Genomic DNA, 16,508 nt, shown 5'->3' on the forward strand with positions numbered 1-16,508 from the left:
GAATATGTTTGGACTAAGTATATGTCAATTATTATAATTTATCAATATCAATCATTTGATCGATGTAATTCATTTTAATTGAATATATTTGGACCAAGTATATGTCAATTCAAATTATCGAGATGTGCTCGAACATGCATAAAACTTATACTTATATGATCAGAATGTGCTCAAACATGTATAGTAAATATTTAAGGCTAAAATTTTTTACATAATTTTTATCTCAAGTAACTTAAACTCTCCTGTTACATTTATTGATAATTTAAATTAACATAAAATCATATCACATTATTAACTATTAGATCACAGGTAAGAGAAGAACACGCACACAAGAACTTGAGAAGAATGAGACTGAGAGAAAACGGAGGCACACAAAGTACTGGAAAAAATGAAATTTTGTATCTTATTTCAGTAGATTTACACACTAGTGCAAAAACAACTTATAACGCCACGCGTTCAACGTCGAACCACTCAATAGCCAACGTTAAAAATGACTGGTGGCATTTCTGTAAATAAATACAATTATTAAACGTCGTTTAGAATTGTAATTCGACATAAAAGGATATAAAACGTCGAATGTCCCAGCGTTAGATGTCAAAATAAGTGAATTCAATAAAAATTTGAGCGGGAGATTGAAAATTCATTCACTTTATTTTAGCGCGCGAGACCCTCTTCTCTGCTCAAACTTTTCTCGAACAAAGTTTGACAACCATCACATGTAATATTTCTTTCATCTGATACAAATGCATGTTAATTTACTACTTTAGGTATGATTTTTGTTTTTTTTTACCGATTATTTTCGTGTTGTTGTCCTTCATAGGCGTATTCTGCTTTCTCTCTCACGTGTGGCAACACTTTATTCCGATGAACCAAGGTTAATTTTCGTTTTCGTTTTCGTTTTCGTTTTCGTTTTGAATAACTTATTTGTTGAACTTGTTTTTTGTTATTTTTGTTGAAGTTGTTTGTTGTTATTTTTGGGTGAAATTGTTTGTTGTTGTTGTTTGATTGAACTTGTTTGTTGTTTGATTTGACTTGTTTGTTGTTTGTCATTGTTGTTTGTTGTTGATACTATATTACACGTTCATAGTTCATGCTTTACAAAATATCAAAAACTGAAATTTGTTGTTTTTCTGCTTTTTAGATCTGGTAAAGTTGTAAAAAAGGATCACAATTAATTTAAAAATTTTAAAAAATTGATTAATATCGTTTATTGATAAAATTCGACGTTAAATTTAACGTCTCCTGATATGACATCATTCTCGAATTCGACGTGAAAGGTCCAAAATATTCGACGTTGTACGCTGTTTTTGTACTAGTGACAACATTTATATATGAAAAGTATAAAATAATTCTGGTTTTGTTTACTTTTTAACACATCTCCCTAAACAAAACCCTAATCTCAACTAAAAAACCACATTTTGTGAAGCAAGACACCTCCTTTCACCGATTGAATCGGTGAAAACTCCTTTTTCCTTCGATTTGAACAATTTTCACCGATTAAAATCGGTAAAAACACTTCCTTTGAGCATACGAACATTTTTCACAGATTAAACTCGTTAAAAACCCTTTCTTCGAGCTCACCTCTCGTTTGCGACGAAGACCCTAGGTTTTCAAAACCCCTTTCAACCGATCTTCACCGATCTCTGATCTTACCACTCTGATTTTCTTTCTAAGGGTTAGAAAGCGGTCTCCTTTCAGTGCTTTGGTCAATATATATGCAATTTGGTCTTCGGATCTGAAGTGTACGACCTCCAGCTTCCCTTTGCTCACTTACTCTCCTATATAATGAAACCTGATTTCTATATGTTTGCTTCTCCCCTCAGAAGTAGGATGCTTAGCTAGATTAATGGCTGACTTATTTTCAACATGTAGTCTCATCTATCTAGCTAAACCAACTTTCAGCCCTTTCATTAGTGAACTCAGTTAGGCTTCTTGAAAAGTGGCTTCATAGGCAGCAATATACTCTGCCTCACAAGATGATAAAGCCACTACAGGTTCCTTTGTCGAACTCCATGAAATTGGCACTCCTCCAAGGAGGAAAACGTACCCAGTTGTACTCTTCCTGTCACATTTATCCCCACACCAATCTACATCAGAATAAGAGGTAATTTGTAACTCTTTTCCTAGTTCTCCTCTTGGCAGCAGTATTCCATAGCTATGTGTACCTTTCAAATACCTTAGGATGCGCTTAGCAGCATTCAAATGAGAAATTCTTGGACTCTGCATGTACTTGCTTATAACACCCACACGGTAGTTGAGATCAGGCCTAGTATTACATAGATACCTTAAGATCCCAACCATCTTCTTGTAATCTGTAGGGTCTACTCATTCTTCTTCAGGATCTTTCTCCGGCCTCAAACCTACTTATGCTGAAGTATTTGCAGAATTGCAATTGAGCATGTCAAATTTCTTTAATATGTCCAATGCATATCTTGACTGATGCATCACAATTCCACCAACAGTCTTAGTATACTCAATCCCAAGAAAATAGCTCAACCTTCCCAAATCACTCATTTCAAATTCCTTTAACATTTGGATTTTGAAATCAAAGATTTTCTCCTCACTACTTCCTGTGATTAATAGGTCATCCACATATAAGCACACTATCAACTTTTCTGCTTTGTCATTATGTTGACAACACTATACATAAAACCCATGTTCAAAAACACATTTCTCAAACCCAATGCTGCTCATAAACCCATTTGTCCTCTAATTACAGGTCCTTGGGGCCTACTTAAGCCCATACAGAGCCTTCTTCAGCCTATACACCTTGGCTAGATGCTTTTTGACCTCAAACTCCTGAGGTTGAACAACATACACTTCTTCGTCTAGGTTGTCATTCAAGAATGCAAACTTTACATCTAATTAATGCAAAGTCCAGTGAAACTGTGTTGCCAAGGAGACTACCAATCCGATTGTCTCTATTTTGGCCACAGGTGCAAAAACTTCTCCATAGTTTATTGCAGCTTGCTACAGGAATCCTAATCTGACCTTGTGCCTAATCACAACACCTTGTGGATTTATCTTATTGGGAGATAACTTTGTCAAAACCCATGTTTGGTTCTTCTCAATTAAGTCTATCTCTTTCTGCATAACCTTATACCACCTTTCATCTCTCACAGCCTGGTCAAATTCAACAGGTTCATCTTATGCTTTTAAAGCATGGTGAACAAAATTACCTTCTGATGTAATTGTTGCATCATAAGACAGGTCATAATCTCTCAGATGTGTTGGCAGTTGAGTAATTCTGGATGACCTTCTAACACTATCATATCTCCTCACACATCTGACTCCACTACTGCATGTTCATCTTCCAACACAATGGTTGATGCTTCTTGTTTATTTGATTCCCACTTCCACATCCCAGCTTCATCAATTATAACATCCATGTTGATTATATAGCTTCATCAACTAACACAAGTTGTTCCTAATGTAGGCTCATACAGCTTATTATATCCTCCTATAGCATTATAGCCCACCAAAATTAGAGAAACCCTTTTATATCCTAACTTCTTCCTCAACTGATTTGGAACATGTCTATAACATATAGAACCAAATATTTTCAAATGCTTAACATTTGGTTTTACCCCAATCCAAGCTTCTTCAGGTGTAATGTCATCCAGCCTCTTTGTTGGAGACATATTTAAAATATAGGTGGTTGTCAGCACAACCTCTCCCCACACGAAATTAGGCAGTCATTTACTCTTCAGCATACACCTAACCATATTTAATATGATTCTATTTTTCCTTTTTGTTGTCCCATTGTGTTGTGGTGTATAGGGAGGGGTAACTTCATGTATTATCCCCTCCTTTTCACATAAATCTTTAAACTCAGTGGAGGTATACTCTTTTCATCCATCTGTCCTCAACACCTTAACTTTCTTCCCACATTGTCTGTTTACAAGCCATTTAAATTTCTGAAACATCTACAGCACCTCCTCCTTTCTCCTATTCAAGTAAGCCCAGCATTTCCTAGTCCAATCATCAATAAAAGTAGAAAATACATGCTGCTCCAGGTGTTTCTATTTGTATAGAACCACAAAAACATCTAAATAGACCACCCATAGCTTCTCCACTAACTTCTGGGTAAGTATTTCTAGAAACTGCTCCTGCTTTGTTTGCACTGGATACATTCTTTGCATATTGTCTCTGGTATGCTAACTTTAGGTAAGCCACTCACCATGCTCTTTTGGCTTAACTTGGATAAATCTTTGAAGTTTAGGTGACCAAATATGAGATGCCACAATAATTCTCCTTTGTTTTTTGATGCAGTAAAACACCACCCTGAATGTTCTCCTTTGTTAGGGTTCTTAGAATTTTATCAACAACATATTGATAAGAAATCTCATCCTTACAGGCCCTCATTCCATTTACCAACTCCTACACCTTGTCAAAATACTTTGCCACGGTTTCCCCTTCATCCATGGTCAGAACTTCAAATTTCCTCCTCAGGGTCTGCAAATTTTACCTTTTTTTTCTTGTCTTCATCACCATATGTATTCACCAAGGTTTCCCACACCTCTTTAACAGTGGTAGCCTTGGAGATCTTGTTAAAGATCTTTGGGCTGACACACTGATACAATAGAAATTTGGCCTTGCTGTCCATTTTCACCTGTATCTTGTAATTTCTTTTCTCCTCTTTTGTGGCCTTTGCACCTAACTCAGGCAGCCCATCTTCTATTACTTCTAAAACATCTTGGAAGCCAAATATGGTTTGCATCTTGATGTGTCAGTCATCAAAGAGCTTCTCATCAAACACTGGTAAAGACCCTTGTATCCCTCCAAAACCTGTCATCTCTTTCTTGCTTCGATCTTGAAGTTTCTTTGATTTCCTTTTTTACCTTTAAGGATACACACATTCCAAATAATCCTTCCTATTATGGATACACACTTCCAGTCTTCAATCACACCCACACTCACGCAGTAAAATTGATTGAACCTATGTCCTTGATACCATATTAGATCACAATTTCAAAGAAAAACACACACATGAACTTGAGAAAAATGACTGAGAGAAAATGAAGACATACAAACAAGTTACTGGAAAAAAAATGAATTTTTATGTCTTATTTCAGTATATTTATAACATGAAAAGTATAAATTGATTATGATTTTGTTTACTTTTTAACATTAACCAATACAAAATAAACTTTTTTACATCATTCCATGTTTATGTCAATTACGTATAACTTAACCTAAATAACTTGGTGATAGAATACCAGCAAGTAGAAGTTTTAATACGTTCCAGCTCTTACCGATGAAATAATATACTTCATAAGAGTTCGTATGAATGTATGTATATTTTCAAGCGATGTGACTACTTTCTTTTCTACACACATGTAACCACTGTCTTCTAAAAAGATGAAGTTATAATAATAAACTGAGAAAAATTGTATACACTTAGCAAATAAGTCAAAATAAACTTCAGAGTCTTAAGTACATGTACAAATCTACCACTCTTTTGTAATAATTACTAGCCTCGGGATACAGAAGGAATTTAACAGGGATTTGCAAAACAAATGCTCTCAATTCTTGAACAAGAGTCCAGTTTGTTAACCATTAAGATATTGCATGGAGTACACTGATTGAGGTTGGTGCTGTCATTGACGTTTGTGAAACTATATATATATATATATATATATATATATATATATATATATATATATATATATATATATATATATATATATATATATATATATATATATATATATATATATATATATATATATGTGTGTGTGTGTGTGTATATGTATGTGTGTGTGGTGGTGTTAAAAATAGTTATTTAAAATTAAAAACTATTTTTTAAACGACGGTTTTTTCTCAAAACAGAGGTTTCATCTTCCCAAATTTAAAATTATTTTAATTTTAATATTTAAAATATTTATTTTAATTTTAAAATACATAGATATGCATATTCTGAAATAAGTTGATCTTAACTATGAATGCCATCAATGAAAATTTCATAAAAATAAAAATGAAAAGAAAAGAAAAATTTTAAAATTACACTAATTTATGATAAAAATTATATTGCATAAAATATTGGAAAATTATACCTCTAATAAAAAAAATATATAATTGAAAATATTAAATTACTTATATTATTTAATTTAATTTTCTTTTAAAAAAACATGAGAAATTTTTAATTTTATATATTTAAAAAAATGAAAACACCAAATAGCGTGAGACTCGATAGACAAACTTCTAATCACATTAAGATATTTATATTAGTTACCCTCTTAAATTTAAAAAAATAAATTATTAATGATTTTTAGAAGTCTCTAATTTGAAGATTTAACAAATATGAAATTATAATTAGTACTTAAAAATGAAATTATGTTAGAGGAAGGGTTAAAATCTTGGATTAGAAACATAATCGTTCATGCATGTGAGCATACATAAAGGATAGATCAACTTATTAGTTTAATAAATTATTTTGAGAGTACAGTTTTAAAACATTTTCCTATTTTTATAATTTATCTTCTGTTACTCTTATTTAAACAGGTTTCGGTAACATAAATTTTTGAAAGTTTGGTTGAACAGTGATTTTTATTTACTATGGCAGGTTTTTCATAACATCTTATTGTGTCCTAACTTCTTAAATATTGTAAGAATAAAGTCTAAAAGATTTCCTCAATTTTAAAGTTTAAGATTTTCTACATTTTGGCAATGGATATGTTATTCTTATGTATAATCAAATCATTAATAATAAATTAATCTTTTCATTTGATACTTTGCCTTTGTAAAATTAAAATTAAGAATATGTATAAAACGTCCAAAATGTTGAATTCATTACTTTGTTTGGGTTGGTATTGCTTTCTTTATAATATATTGAAATACTTCTTACAAATACAAAATATGGCATTTTAAAAAATGTAATAATGGTTAGGTTATAAAAATAAGGAAGACAATAACAAATAAACTTTTCAAAATTTATTTATTTAGTTGATAACAAACGTAATTATTGTAGTGTTTAAGGATCATATTAATCCACCAATATAAACTTTTTATATTTTTAATGGCTTATATGTCCCTTATCTTCATAAGATCATTATAGTAGAAATAAAACTGATTCGTAAAAAATGGTATGAACTGAAAACGTAGGTTTAGTTAATTTTGGAAAACCTCTATGCAGATAAAGACCCAATATACTCACAAATAAAATTATAAAATATATAATATAATAGAAGGGATTAATTTGGTAAAGTAACTTACTCAAGTACTATTTAAACAGATTGATTATATTTTTATATATAAAAACACCAATTGAATGTAAAATAACAATGCAGATATGATAACAATTAAAGGATTACACGTGTTCTAATAATTAATTTTCTCTTTTTTCTAATGTGGATATTTTTGGGTTCAAAAATTGAGGTGTATTCTAATTTTTTAACTGATAATATGTATTGTAATTTTTTTCTTTAATTTATACTATGAACTTTGTATTACATTAGAATGCTCTCTACACGAAGATACTCTAGTATATATATATTTTGCAAGATGGAATAAAGATTAAAAAACTCTAAATATTCTGTATTATTTAATTTTATTTTGCTGATTAAAAGAATCATCAATCATTCAAAAATGTAAATTAAAATGATCTATTTTCATTTTGTGTTTTTTTTTATCCTTCTAAATTTCTTTTACATGATTAATTAAAGTAATATTTGAGCATATATAAAATTTTTGTTTGTATTTTGTATCTTCTTTTCTCCAACGTTGAAAAAAATGTTGTGAGGATAAATTAATACAATAATACTTTTGACAATATTTTTTTAATAATATTTTACAATATTTACCTATCATATTTTATAATTAATTTATATTAATATTTATATTTATTATTATTGATTATAAAGCAATTTTAAACTAATTACATGATGATGAGATATAAATAATATTAAAATATTATAAAGTGAAATTATCGTTATCCATTAATAAAATAGAAACAATTATCAGTCATATCCCATAGGAGTACCTTAAATTCATCTGAAAATTTGTATAGACACACCTTTTGCACAACCAATTAAAATGCGACACCACATAGCAATTTAAAAAATAAACTATTAATTTAGAAATTTTAATTAGGTTCATGTATTGGGTTTCGAACAGCTCATAATTATAGTGTCAACCAAACCTTTCTCTAACTTCATTTGCCCATTATGCTGGAGTGGAATTGGATCACCCAACCAGCTGTACAATGTCATTGATTAGATTTATTTTTTCTTTTTTTCTAAAATAAGCCAAAGAATTATTAGTGATGAAAAAGTAGAAGCATTTTAGCGAAAGAAAAATTCAAATAAACAAACACAGACTTACAATGTCTGAATGAGTGGAATCTATATACACGAAAGAAGTATGGTGCTACCATAAGAGGCGTAAGAGTCTAATCACATGGATCATAAATAACCTTACCACTATCTGACACACCATGCCAATATCACTCAATCATAGGTGCAAAGTGATTCTCATATACTCCCATTCAACGTATCTCAACTGTTTCTTACCATTTAATCCTCCAAAACGAGTTTAATGTAGTGTTCATCAATCACGGGTGTTGCTCCCTCCACCACCACACCTTTCTCCCTCCACCTCCCCAATTTTTTTTAATTCCAATTATATCCTTAAATTAAAATTTTTTATTTTTATTATTTTAATTTATTCCAAACCTAGTTCTCCTACTTTACTCCCTGCACTCAATCTTTCCATCTCTCAATTTCGTTTAACAATTTGTCTTCTGTTTTACTTTACAACTCCATTTGTCTTCTCCGTTTCACTTCTCCTCATACGATTCTTTCTTCTTCATTTTCCTTACATTATTAAAATACATTAAAAATATATTAAAAAATAATAAATCAAAACATTTAAATTAAATTATTAAAATATTTCCAAAATAAAGAATAAACTAATAAAATAAATCCTAAAATTAAAAACGTAACTCGGAGTCCGTTTAAGGAAAGAACTGATGTCAACATCCGTTTATGGAAAGAACGGATGTCAACATCCGTTTAAGGAAAGAACGGATGTCAACATCCGTTTAAGGAAAAAAACGGATGTCGACATCTGTTTTTTCCTTAAACGGATGTTGACATTCGTTTTTTTCCTTAAACGGATGTTGACATCCGTTCTTTCCTTAAACGGATGTTGACATCCGTTGAAGGATGTCACCGTTTAAAAGTTACGTTTTTTATTTTAGGGTTTTATTTGAAGGTTTATTCGAAAACACACCTTAAGGAAGCAACACACGCACTGCACCACTCCACACACTGCACCACGAGAGCGACACTGCATCACGAGAGCGATACTGCACCACGAGAGGGAGACTACTTGATAATTCTTTCCACTACCACCAACCTTTACAACTTGTAGTATCTCACCGCGACAAAAGAAAGAGATGAAGAAAAATAATGTTAAAATAAAAGAAAAATATTTTACTCATGTAGGAGGAACTAAAATAGGTTATTAGTGGAATAGGTTGTGAATGGGTAAAATTAAAAAAATTAACCCTAAAACTAAAATTTTATTTAAGGGCAAAATAGTAAAGGGGAGGTGGAGGAAGAAAGGTGTGGTGGTGGAGGGAGCAACACCCATCAATCACATGCCTCAACACGTGGACCTATGAGCCCAATTACCAATGAAAATTTTTATTTTGTAATCATATTATGAATTATAATATTTCTTTCACATTTAAATATTAAAATCATTGATTTTGTGTTAAGAGTTTAATGTATTTTACATTATAAACTACATTTATTTATATTTTTATCACTTAATGATGTTTGATTTTTTTTATAATTGTTTGCTAAATGTTGAGAAAATGTTAATGAGAAAAGATTATCCATAAACAAGTTACATTAGATCTCTCGCTAGTGTCATGATTAGAATAATAGAAAAAGGAAGAATGACCAAGAATTATATTATTATTGAGAATAGTTTATTAATTTGCTTTTTTCTTTTTTTATATTGTAAAAATGTAAATAGATTTTTTCTTTAGGGTTTTGTATCTGTTTTAAACATATTTTTCTTTCATACTTATATATTCACTTATTAGTATTTATGGTAACTACTTACTATAATAACATCATTATCAACATAGCATCGTATAGAACATTTCAAGTACCAAAATTATCATTATAGATACACTACCATCATAATTATCCTAGTCATAAACAACATCATGAGCATTATTATACTATGAATACCATAGTAAAAAGAATCAGTCTCACTCCTGTATCCTATCCCACCCGCCTATAGTTGCTCCTACAGAGCAATATGTAGCTTTCCCTACAGATATACTCGAGTAGTCCTGCAATCCAACTAAGAAACATGTAGTTCTATCACACAAGGACAAGGAACACACCATCACCCTCACACAAGGAAGGTTTAATACCTGAAAAACCTTTTCTATGCATACAAGGCAAAAGGAAGCACTTATCCATAGATAGCAACATGATTTACCAGGTAAAACTAGTAGACTTATCTTCCACTCTCATGCTCATCAACCACATACTCAAGTACACCCCAACACCTACTTTTGTTCCAATTTCAACCACAAGTCAAAACTAACCCTAAACATAACTACTAATCTTATTCTCTGATTATCATCATATTCCACAACTCTTCAAGCTTGGTCCACGTTTATTCTTCATCAAAACGCACTATTTTCAATCGGATTTCGAGATCCAATGTTTTTCCTTTCGGATTTCCATATCTGATATAGTGTTTTTGATAGTTCTTTTTAATTATATTATTTGTAAATGTTTATTAGATTATTTTAAAATGTTTTATTATATTATTTTTAAATGTTTAATTAGGTATATGAATTAATTTAATTTATAAAAAAATATTTAAAGTTGATAAATTTATTTAAAAATGATATGAAAAATTTAAAATATTTGTAGGAAGTGTTAAGTATTATTAACTCATTAAATAATTTAAAATAAATATTAAATATTTACAAACAAAATTATTTAATTCATAATTAATTTAATTAATTCAAATATTTATATATTTATAAAATTCTAATATTTCATTAAAAAATAACTATATATCTTAAAAATATAAAAACAAGATATTTTAATGGAGATTGAAAATCCTAAATCAAAGAATCTGATGAAAAGATTCTTATGTTTTTATTAAAAATTAATCACATCTTAATGGAGAACATTTATAAGTATTTCAGAAAATTTTAAGAGAGTTACTCGTTCCATCACCACACTATGCTTCTTGCACCTCTCCCTTCTTTTTTTATCCTTCAGTAATATTTAAACGAATGCGAATATACGTTGAATTATTAAACTATTAAACAGATGCGTGTACGAATATTGACATCCGTTCAAGACCAAACGGATGTGCCACATTCGTTTCCCACAGCACTCATATTCTACAGTGCCCATAGTGTTATTTGAAAATACATGGTATGAACTCAACTAAAAAGATGTATAACTAATGTTAATTTTCTGATTTTGATACATTTATTCAACTTTTATATGTCATATTTTGATTAAGAAAACTAAAATACTAGAACTTTGAAGAGATAAAGATGGAGACATAAGAACTGAAAATTCTTACTTATAGGCTTTCAGTTAACTTAAAATTTACAAAATTGAAATTCGTTAAAAAAATCTAAACTACTAAGATTTTATTAAGATTGCCTAACTAAAACAAAAGTAAATAGCAGAATTTGTGGCAACAGCAAAAACTAAGTCTATCTCATACAGGAAAATTCTTACATTTTCAAGAAACATCTAGAGTTACCTTAATTCAATATAAATTTTGTCTTATAATCCAAAACAACATCATAGACCTCATTTTCATCTCCAAGAGTTTCAAATACACTTTGTTTTTGCATGCATCTCTTAGCCCAGGAGATAAGTTTTGGACACACTGCCTCCACTTTGAAATTGCCAAAGGTCTCATAGGTATAAAACCAACAATAAAAAAGGAATGAGAGCTATGAAGAATTAGTGGGGCTGCCGTGAGAGTGGAAGTGAGAGGGACATAGATTTAGGGTTTTTTTAAAAAAGTAAAAAAGTAAAAAAAATAAAAGGTTAAAGTAAAAAGGATAGTTTTATAATTAAATTTTTTTTGAGGAAGTACAGGAAGCAGTTGAGGTGGTAGAGGGAATAGCTCTGAGATTTTAAAATGTAGAGTGAAATTATTGGGGATTTAAGACCCAATAGGAGTCCATGTTGGTTTAAGAGCTCGGGTCAAAGGGCTTACTGTTGTAGCTGGTTATTTCTTCCTCTACCTCCATATTTTCTTCCTGCACACTCCTTTATTTAAAAATTATTAAATACCCTAATATCATATTTCCTTACCATGCACCTCCTTCATTCTGCAATTCTTTCACCTCGATTTTGGTTTTGAAATTTATGTGACGGAATTTAATATTTTCCATTTGGTGTTTCTCCGAGTTATTGTCACTCTGGAAAAGAGTCTGAGCATTGGTAGCAATATCAGGATGCAGAATCAGAATAACTTCTATTAGTATCAATTTGGCCATCCTCTGTTCTTGAGGTGTTGAGGGGTTTTGTTTTTACATTGTGTTCCATGTTGTAACAGAAGATAAACTTTGTTCGTTTAATGATTGATAATGGAGAGTGCTGTTTTTTCATTTCTCATTTAGATACTCAAAATTATCACTATAAACTATAAATAGTTATCTTTGCACCGCATGCGTGTAAGAACCATTCCGAATTCTATTATCTTAGAGTCTTTAAGTACTATTATGAAAGGTAGAGAGTTCATTAGCATTGAGGGCTAGAGTTCTTCCACATTAGTTTTCTTTAATTATTAATTTCCAAGAATTACAATAGATTTTAGTTTGAGGTTTAAAAAATAGAAGTTTGTAAAAATGGATGTCAAAATCTTGTTTTTAAGATAATAATTGTGTCATCTAATCAGTGTGACTTATATTGTCTGAATAATATGACTATTGCATCGTGTGATCGTGTAATCTTTTGGAGCATCTAATTAACATGTTTCATTGTATTATTTGATGGGTTTGAGTAATCACTTGAAACTTGACATATTATGTGCATTACGTGATAGAATTATGTATTTGTCTGTTCCTTGCAAATCACTTTCTAATCCAAGGTTTAACAGCTTAAAGCATTGAACTATGCTAGGCACATTAACATATATCTTCATTACTTTATTAACATATATATCTTCATTACTTTATATATTTCGTTATCGACAAACCATAATTAGAAAACCACTTAGAACAAGAATCAAGACTAGGAGTACCTACAAAAACATTCTAACGAAATTAATTTAATAGTAAATATGATAATAAATATATAATTGATGCACAATTCATCTGTTTTAATGACCAGGTATTCCGTGCTGTGGCTTAACGCGGGTATTAACAATCCAGTTAAATCTGACTAAAATCTCCCAAAAAAGCGTTTGGTCCGGTTGAAATCTCTGAAACTGTAAGGTTATCTTTTACAGAAAAAATTATTTGTTTTCAGGTATGAACTCAGGTCAAATTATCTTTTGAAAAAATCGTTCTGAAAAAAAATATTCCACGTCTCTCAGAAAACCAAAGTGAGGAGTGGTAGAAAATGAAGTGACATTAACATTACAAACTTTTTTTTGGATAAAATTACAAGACATACTAAGGTATGTTCCACTACAGCTTTTAGTAGCAGGACTTACAACAGCTACAACTAATTCCAGTTTTAATATTGGATTCAAAACCACCAAATAAAAATGTGGGGAAGAAGAAAGGACAAGAACTAATACATCACTGTTACAAAACTCAAATCTAAGTCCTTCCCCCACCCCTTTTTTTCGTCATTTCGTCATAATCAACATTTCTTCATTCAGAATTTTTTGGACATAACTTGATCACTTGGCCATCATCACCTTAACGAACTCCTCGTAGTTTATTTGGCCATCACCATCAACATCAGCCTCACGAATCATCTCATCAACCTCGTCATCAGTGAGCTTCTCTCCAAGGTTTGTCATCACATGGCGGAGCTCAGCAGCAGAGATGAACCCATTTTGATCCTTGTCGAATACCCGGAATGCCTCTTTGAGCTCCTCCTCAGAATCAGTGTCCTTCATCTTCCTGGCCATGAGGTTTAAAAACTCAGGGAAGTCAATGGTACCATTCCCATCAGCATCCACTTCGTTGATCATGTCCTGGAGTTCTGCCTCAGTTGGGTTTTGCCCCAATGAACGCATAACAGTTCCCAGCTCCTTAGTTGTGATACAACCTGAAAATTCAACCCATATACAATAAAATCAACAACAGCTTTTACTTCACAGTCTAGTCCATAATTCACAAGTCTGTTTCGATATTAGTTACATTAATATCATTAACCAGTCACTCCCACAGGGGATATAATGTATAATAAACTTTTCTCATTCAATCCATTTCAGGGTCCACGTACTATATAACATTGTCAAACGTTGTCATGTATGAAGCTGTGTTCCTGATTTTCCCCGTTAGCATCACGATCTTGATCATCACATATTATTGACCAGAAAGTGCAGAAAAAATGTAGAATAACGAGTAAACCACCTACAAGCTACTATTTGTTCCTTTCTTCTACCTCTTTTCCCAAAATTGAATAAACCAAAACGTCATACATAACAACATGACCTATAACCTTAAAAGAAACATTTTTCTTTCTGGAATTATATAAAAAAGTCACGACATTACATGCAATTCACCTATAAAAAACAAAAAATTGAAACAAACAACAATTTTTCAACAGTCATCCGTCCCTTTATTTCTTCTCCTCAACAACCAAACAGAAACATGAAGAACAATCACTAGAATAAAAACATTAACGTCAAAAGTATTGCCCACTGAGAAACTCTACCAATATTAATTATAATGATGATAAACAACATAAGCACATATCACAAATGAAAAAACCCTTATACTTAAATTATTATTGACAAGAATTTCTAATTGGTTGATTCATATAAACCTTCCTAATTCGTAGATTTAAACTAATAATGATAATAATCGAGATCTAAGCCAACTAAATTGAAAATGAAAGCGATCTTAAGAGAAAAAAAAAATATCAGACTCTGTAATTTCCTAATTAGCGACCGATTTATGAAAAGCGCAATCGCCAGAATCAAATTAAACACTCAAAGCATGAGAGAGCAAACCATCGCCGTCCTTGTCGAACAAGCTAAAGGCCTCCTTAAACTCGGCGATCTGGTCGTCGGTGAGTTGATCGGCCATTGATTTGTTCTTCGGTGAGAAAAGTCGCTCTTTCTTTTCTTCTTTCGTTCGAGTTTCTTCGATCGAATATGGAGAGAGGGAGAGAGAGAGAGAGAGAGAGAGAGAGAGAGAGAGAGAGAGAGAGAGAAAGCGCGTTTGGATGCGAATGGATGGATGGTTACAAACAAATGTCGTTGGCGTTGCTATATAGGAAGGATCTTCGGTGGCATCAAAATCAATCAATGTTATCACTGCTGAGTAACGCAACGCAACGCGGTATCCACACACCTTTACCGTTTTTGACTTTTCTCTTTTCGCAATTTCCTTTATTTTTAAATAATATGGAAAAAGATATTTTTACAACTCATGTAATATATTACAACTTTAAAAAGAAACATTATTAAAATTTTTAATATTTAATTATGAAGTGCTTAAATTTTTAAGAATTAAACATATTTTAGTTTTTAATATGAAATTAGAATTGATTCTCGAAACTTTGATCTTTTTTCAATAGAAAGTAATAAATTTAATCTCTTATTTAATGGTGTTAATTGTTTTTATATGATAAACAACGTGTCAACAATATTTTACTAGAATGTACGGCATGTTGACACTTTATATATTCTCACGTAACAAAGTCTAATTTTGTGAATTAAATTAGTTTTTTTCATTATAAGAATCCGAGAAGAAGAGGGTGAAGAAAAAGTTAATTAAGTGAGCTAATGAACCAATCCGTTTAGCTCACCAACCCGTGGTGGGTCGGGTTCGAATTTTTCGGCTTGCTAATAAATGAGCCGAGTTGAGTTGACTCACTAAGTGGCCAATCTGTGGTGGGTCGGGCTGGGTTACTCGTTTTGACAGCTCTAGTTTCGATGCCACCACGAACTGGTTGGATCAAGTGAAATTGGATGGGCTAGGTTTTGTAGAGATTCTTTTGAAATTGATGGGGTTTAGGAGAGAGGGGGGATAAGAGAGAGGTGGGAAGGAAAGAGCTTTAAGCAACAAAGATAATGAGTAGAAATTAAAGGTGAGCTTTAAAAAGCATGATTTCTTTTCAAAAAAGAAATTGCTTTCTTGTTATGTTGATGAAGTCTTTAATTATATATATAAGTGGGTTTGTATTTGTGTTGATTTTATCTTTGTTTGTGATGGTTTTGAAGGAGTAAATGAAGGGTTTTGGTTAAAGTGGAATAGAAGAACTTAAGAGACATTTGAGGGGCCTTATTCTAATTGTTTACATTAATTTTGACCCATGAGAACAAAAGCTTAGGCTTACTCAACTTAGTTGTAGGTCAATCTATTTGTACGT

At 31.3% G+C, this 16,508-nt stretch overlaps 1 protein-coding gene and 1 pseudogene across 1 annotated transcript; both read right to left on the reverse strand.

Moving 5' to 3' along the window:
* Window positions 1–1,923: 1,923 nt before the first annotated feature.
* LOC148200361 (secreted RxLR effector protein 161 pseudogene) lies at window positions 1,924–2,301 on the reverse strand (annotated as a pseudogene).
* An 11,264-nt stretch (window positions 2,302–13,565) lies between these two features.
* On the reverse strand, window positions 13,566–15,378 carry LOC148200362 (calmodulin-1-like). Its single transcript, XM_088112394.1, has 2 exons — window positions 15,145–15,378; window positions 13,566–14,234 (listed from the first exon to the last, which is right to left on the reverse strand). Exons 1-2 carry the CDS (start codon window positions 15,218–15,220, stop codon window positions 13,861–13,863), a joined length of 450 nt encoding a protein of 149 aa, XP_087968520.1. The 5' UTR covers window positions 15,221–15,378; the 3' UTR covers window positions 13,566–13,860.
* Window positions 15,379–16,508: the final 1,130 nt, after the last annotated feature.

Source organism: Vigna umbellata, chromosome 4 (genome assembly GCF_029865625.1).
Source record: "Vigna umbellata cultivar VRB3 chromosome 4, Vumbellata_1.0, whole genome shotgun sequence".
In the NCBI taxonomy this organism is placed as follows: domain Eukaryota; kingdom Viridiplantae; phylum Streptophyta; class Magnoliopsida; order Fabales; family Fabaceae; genus Vigna; species Vigna umbellata.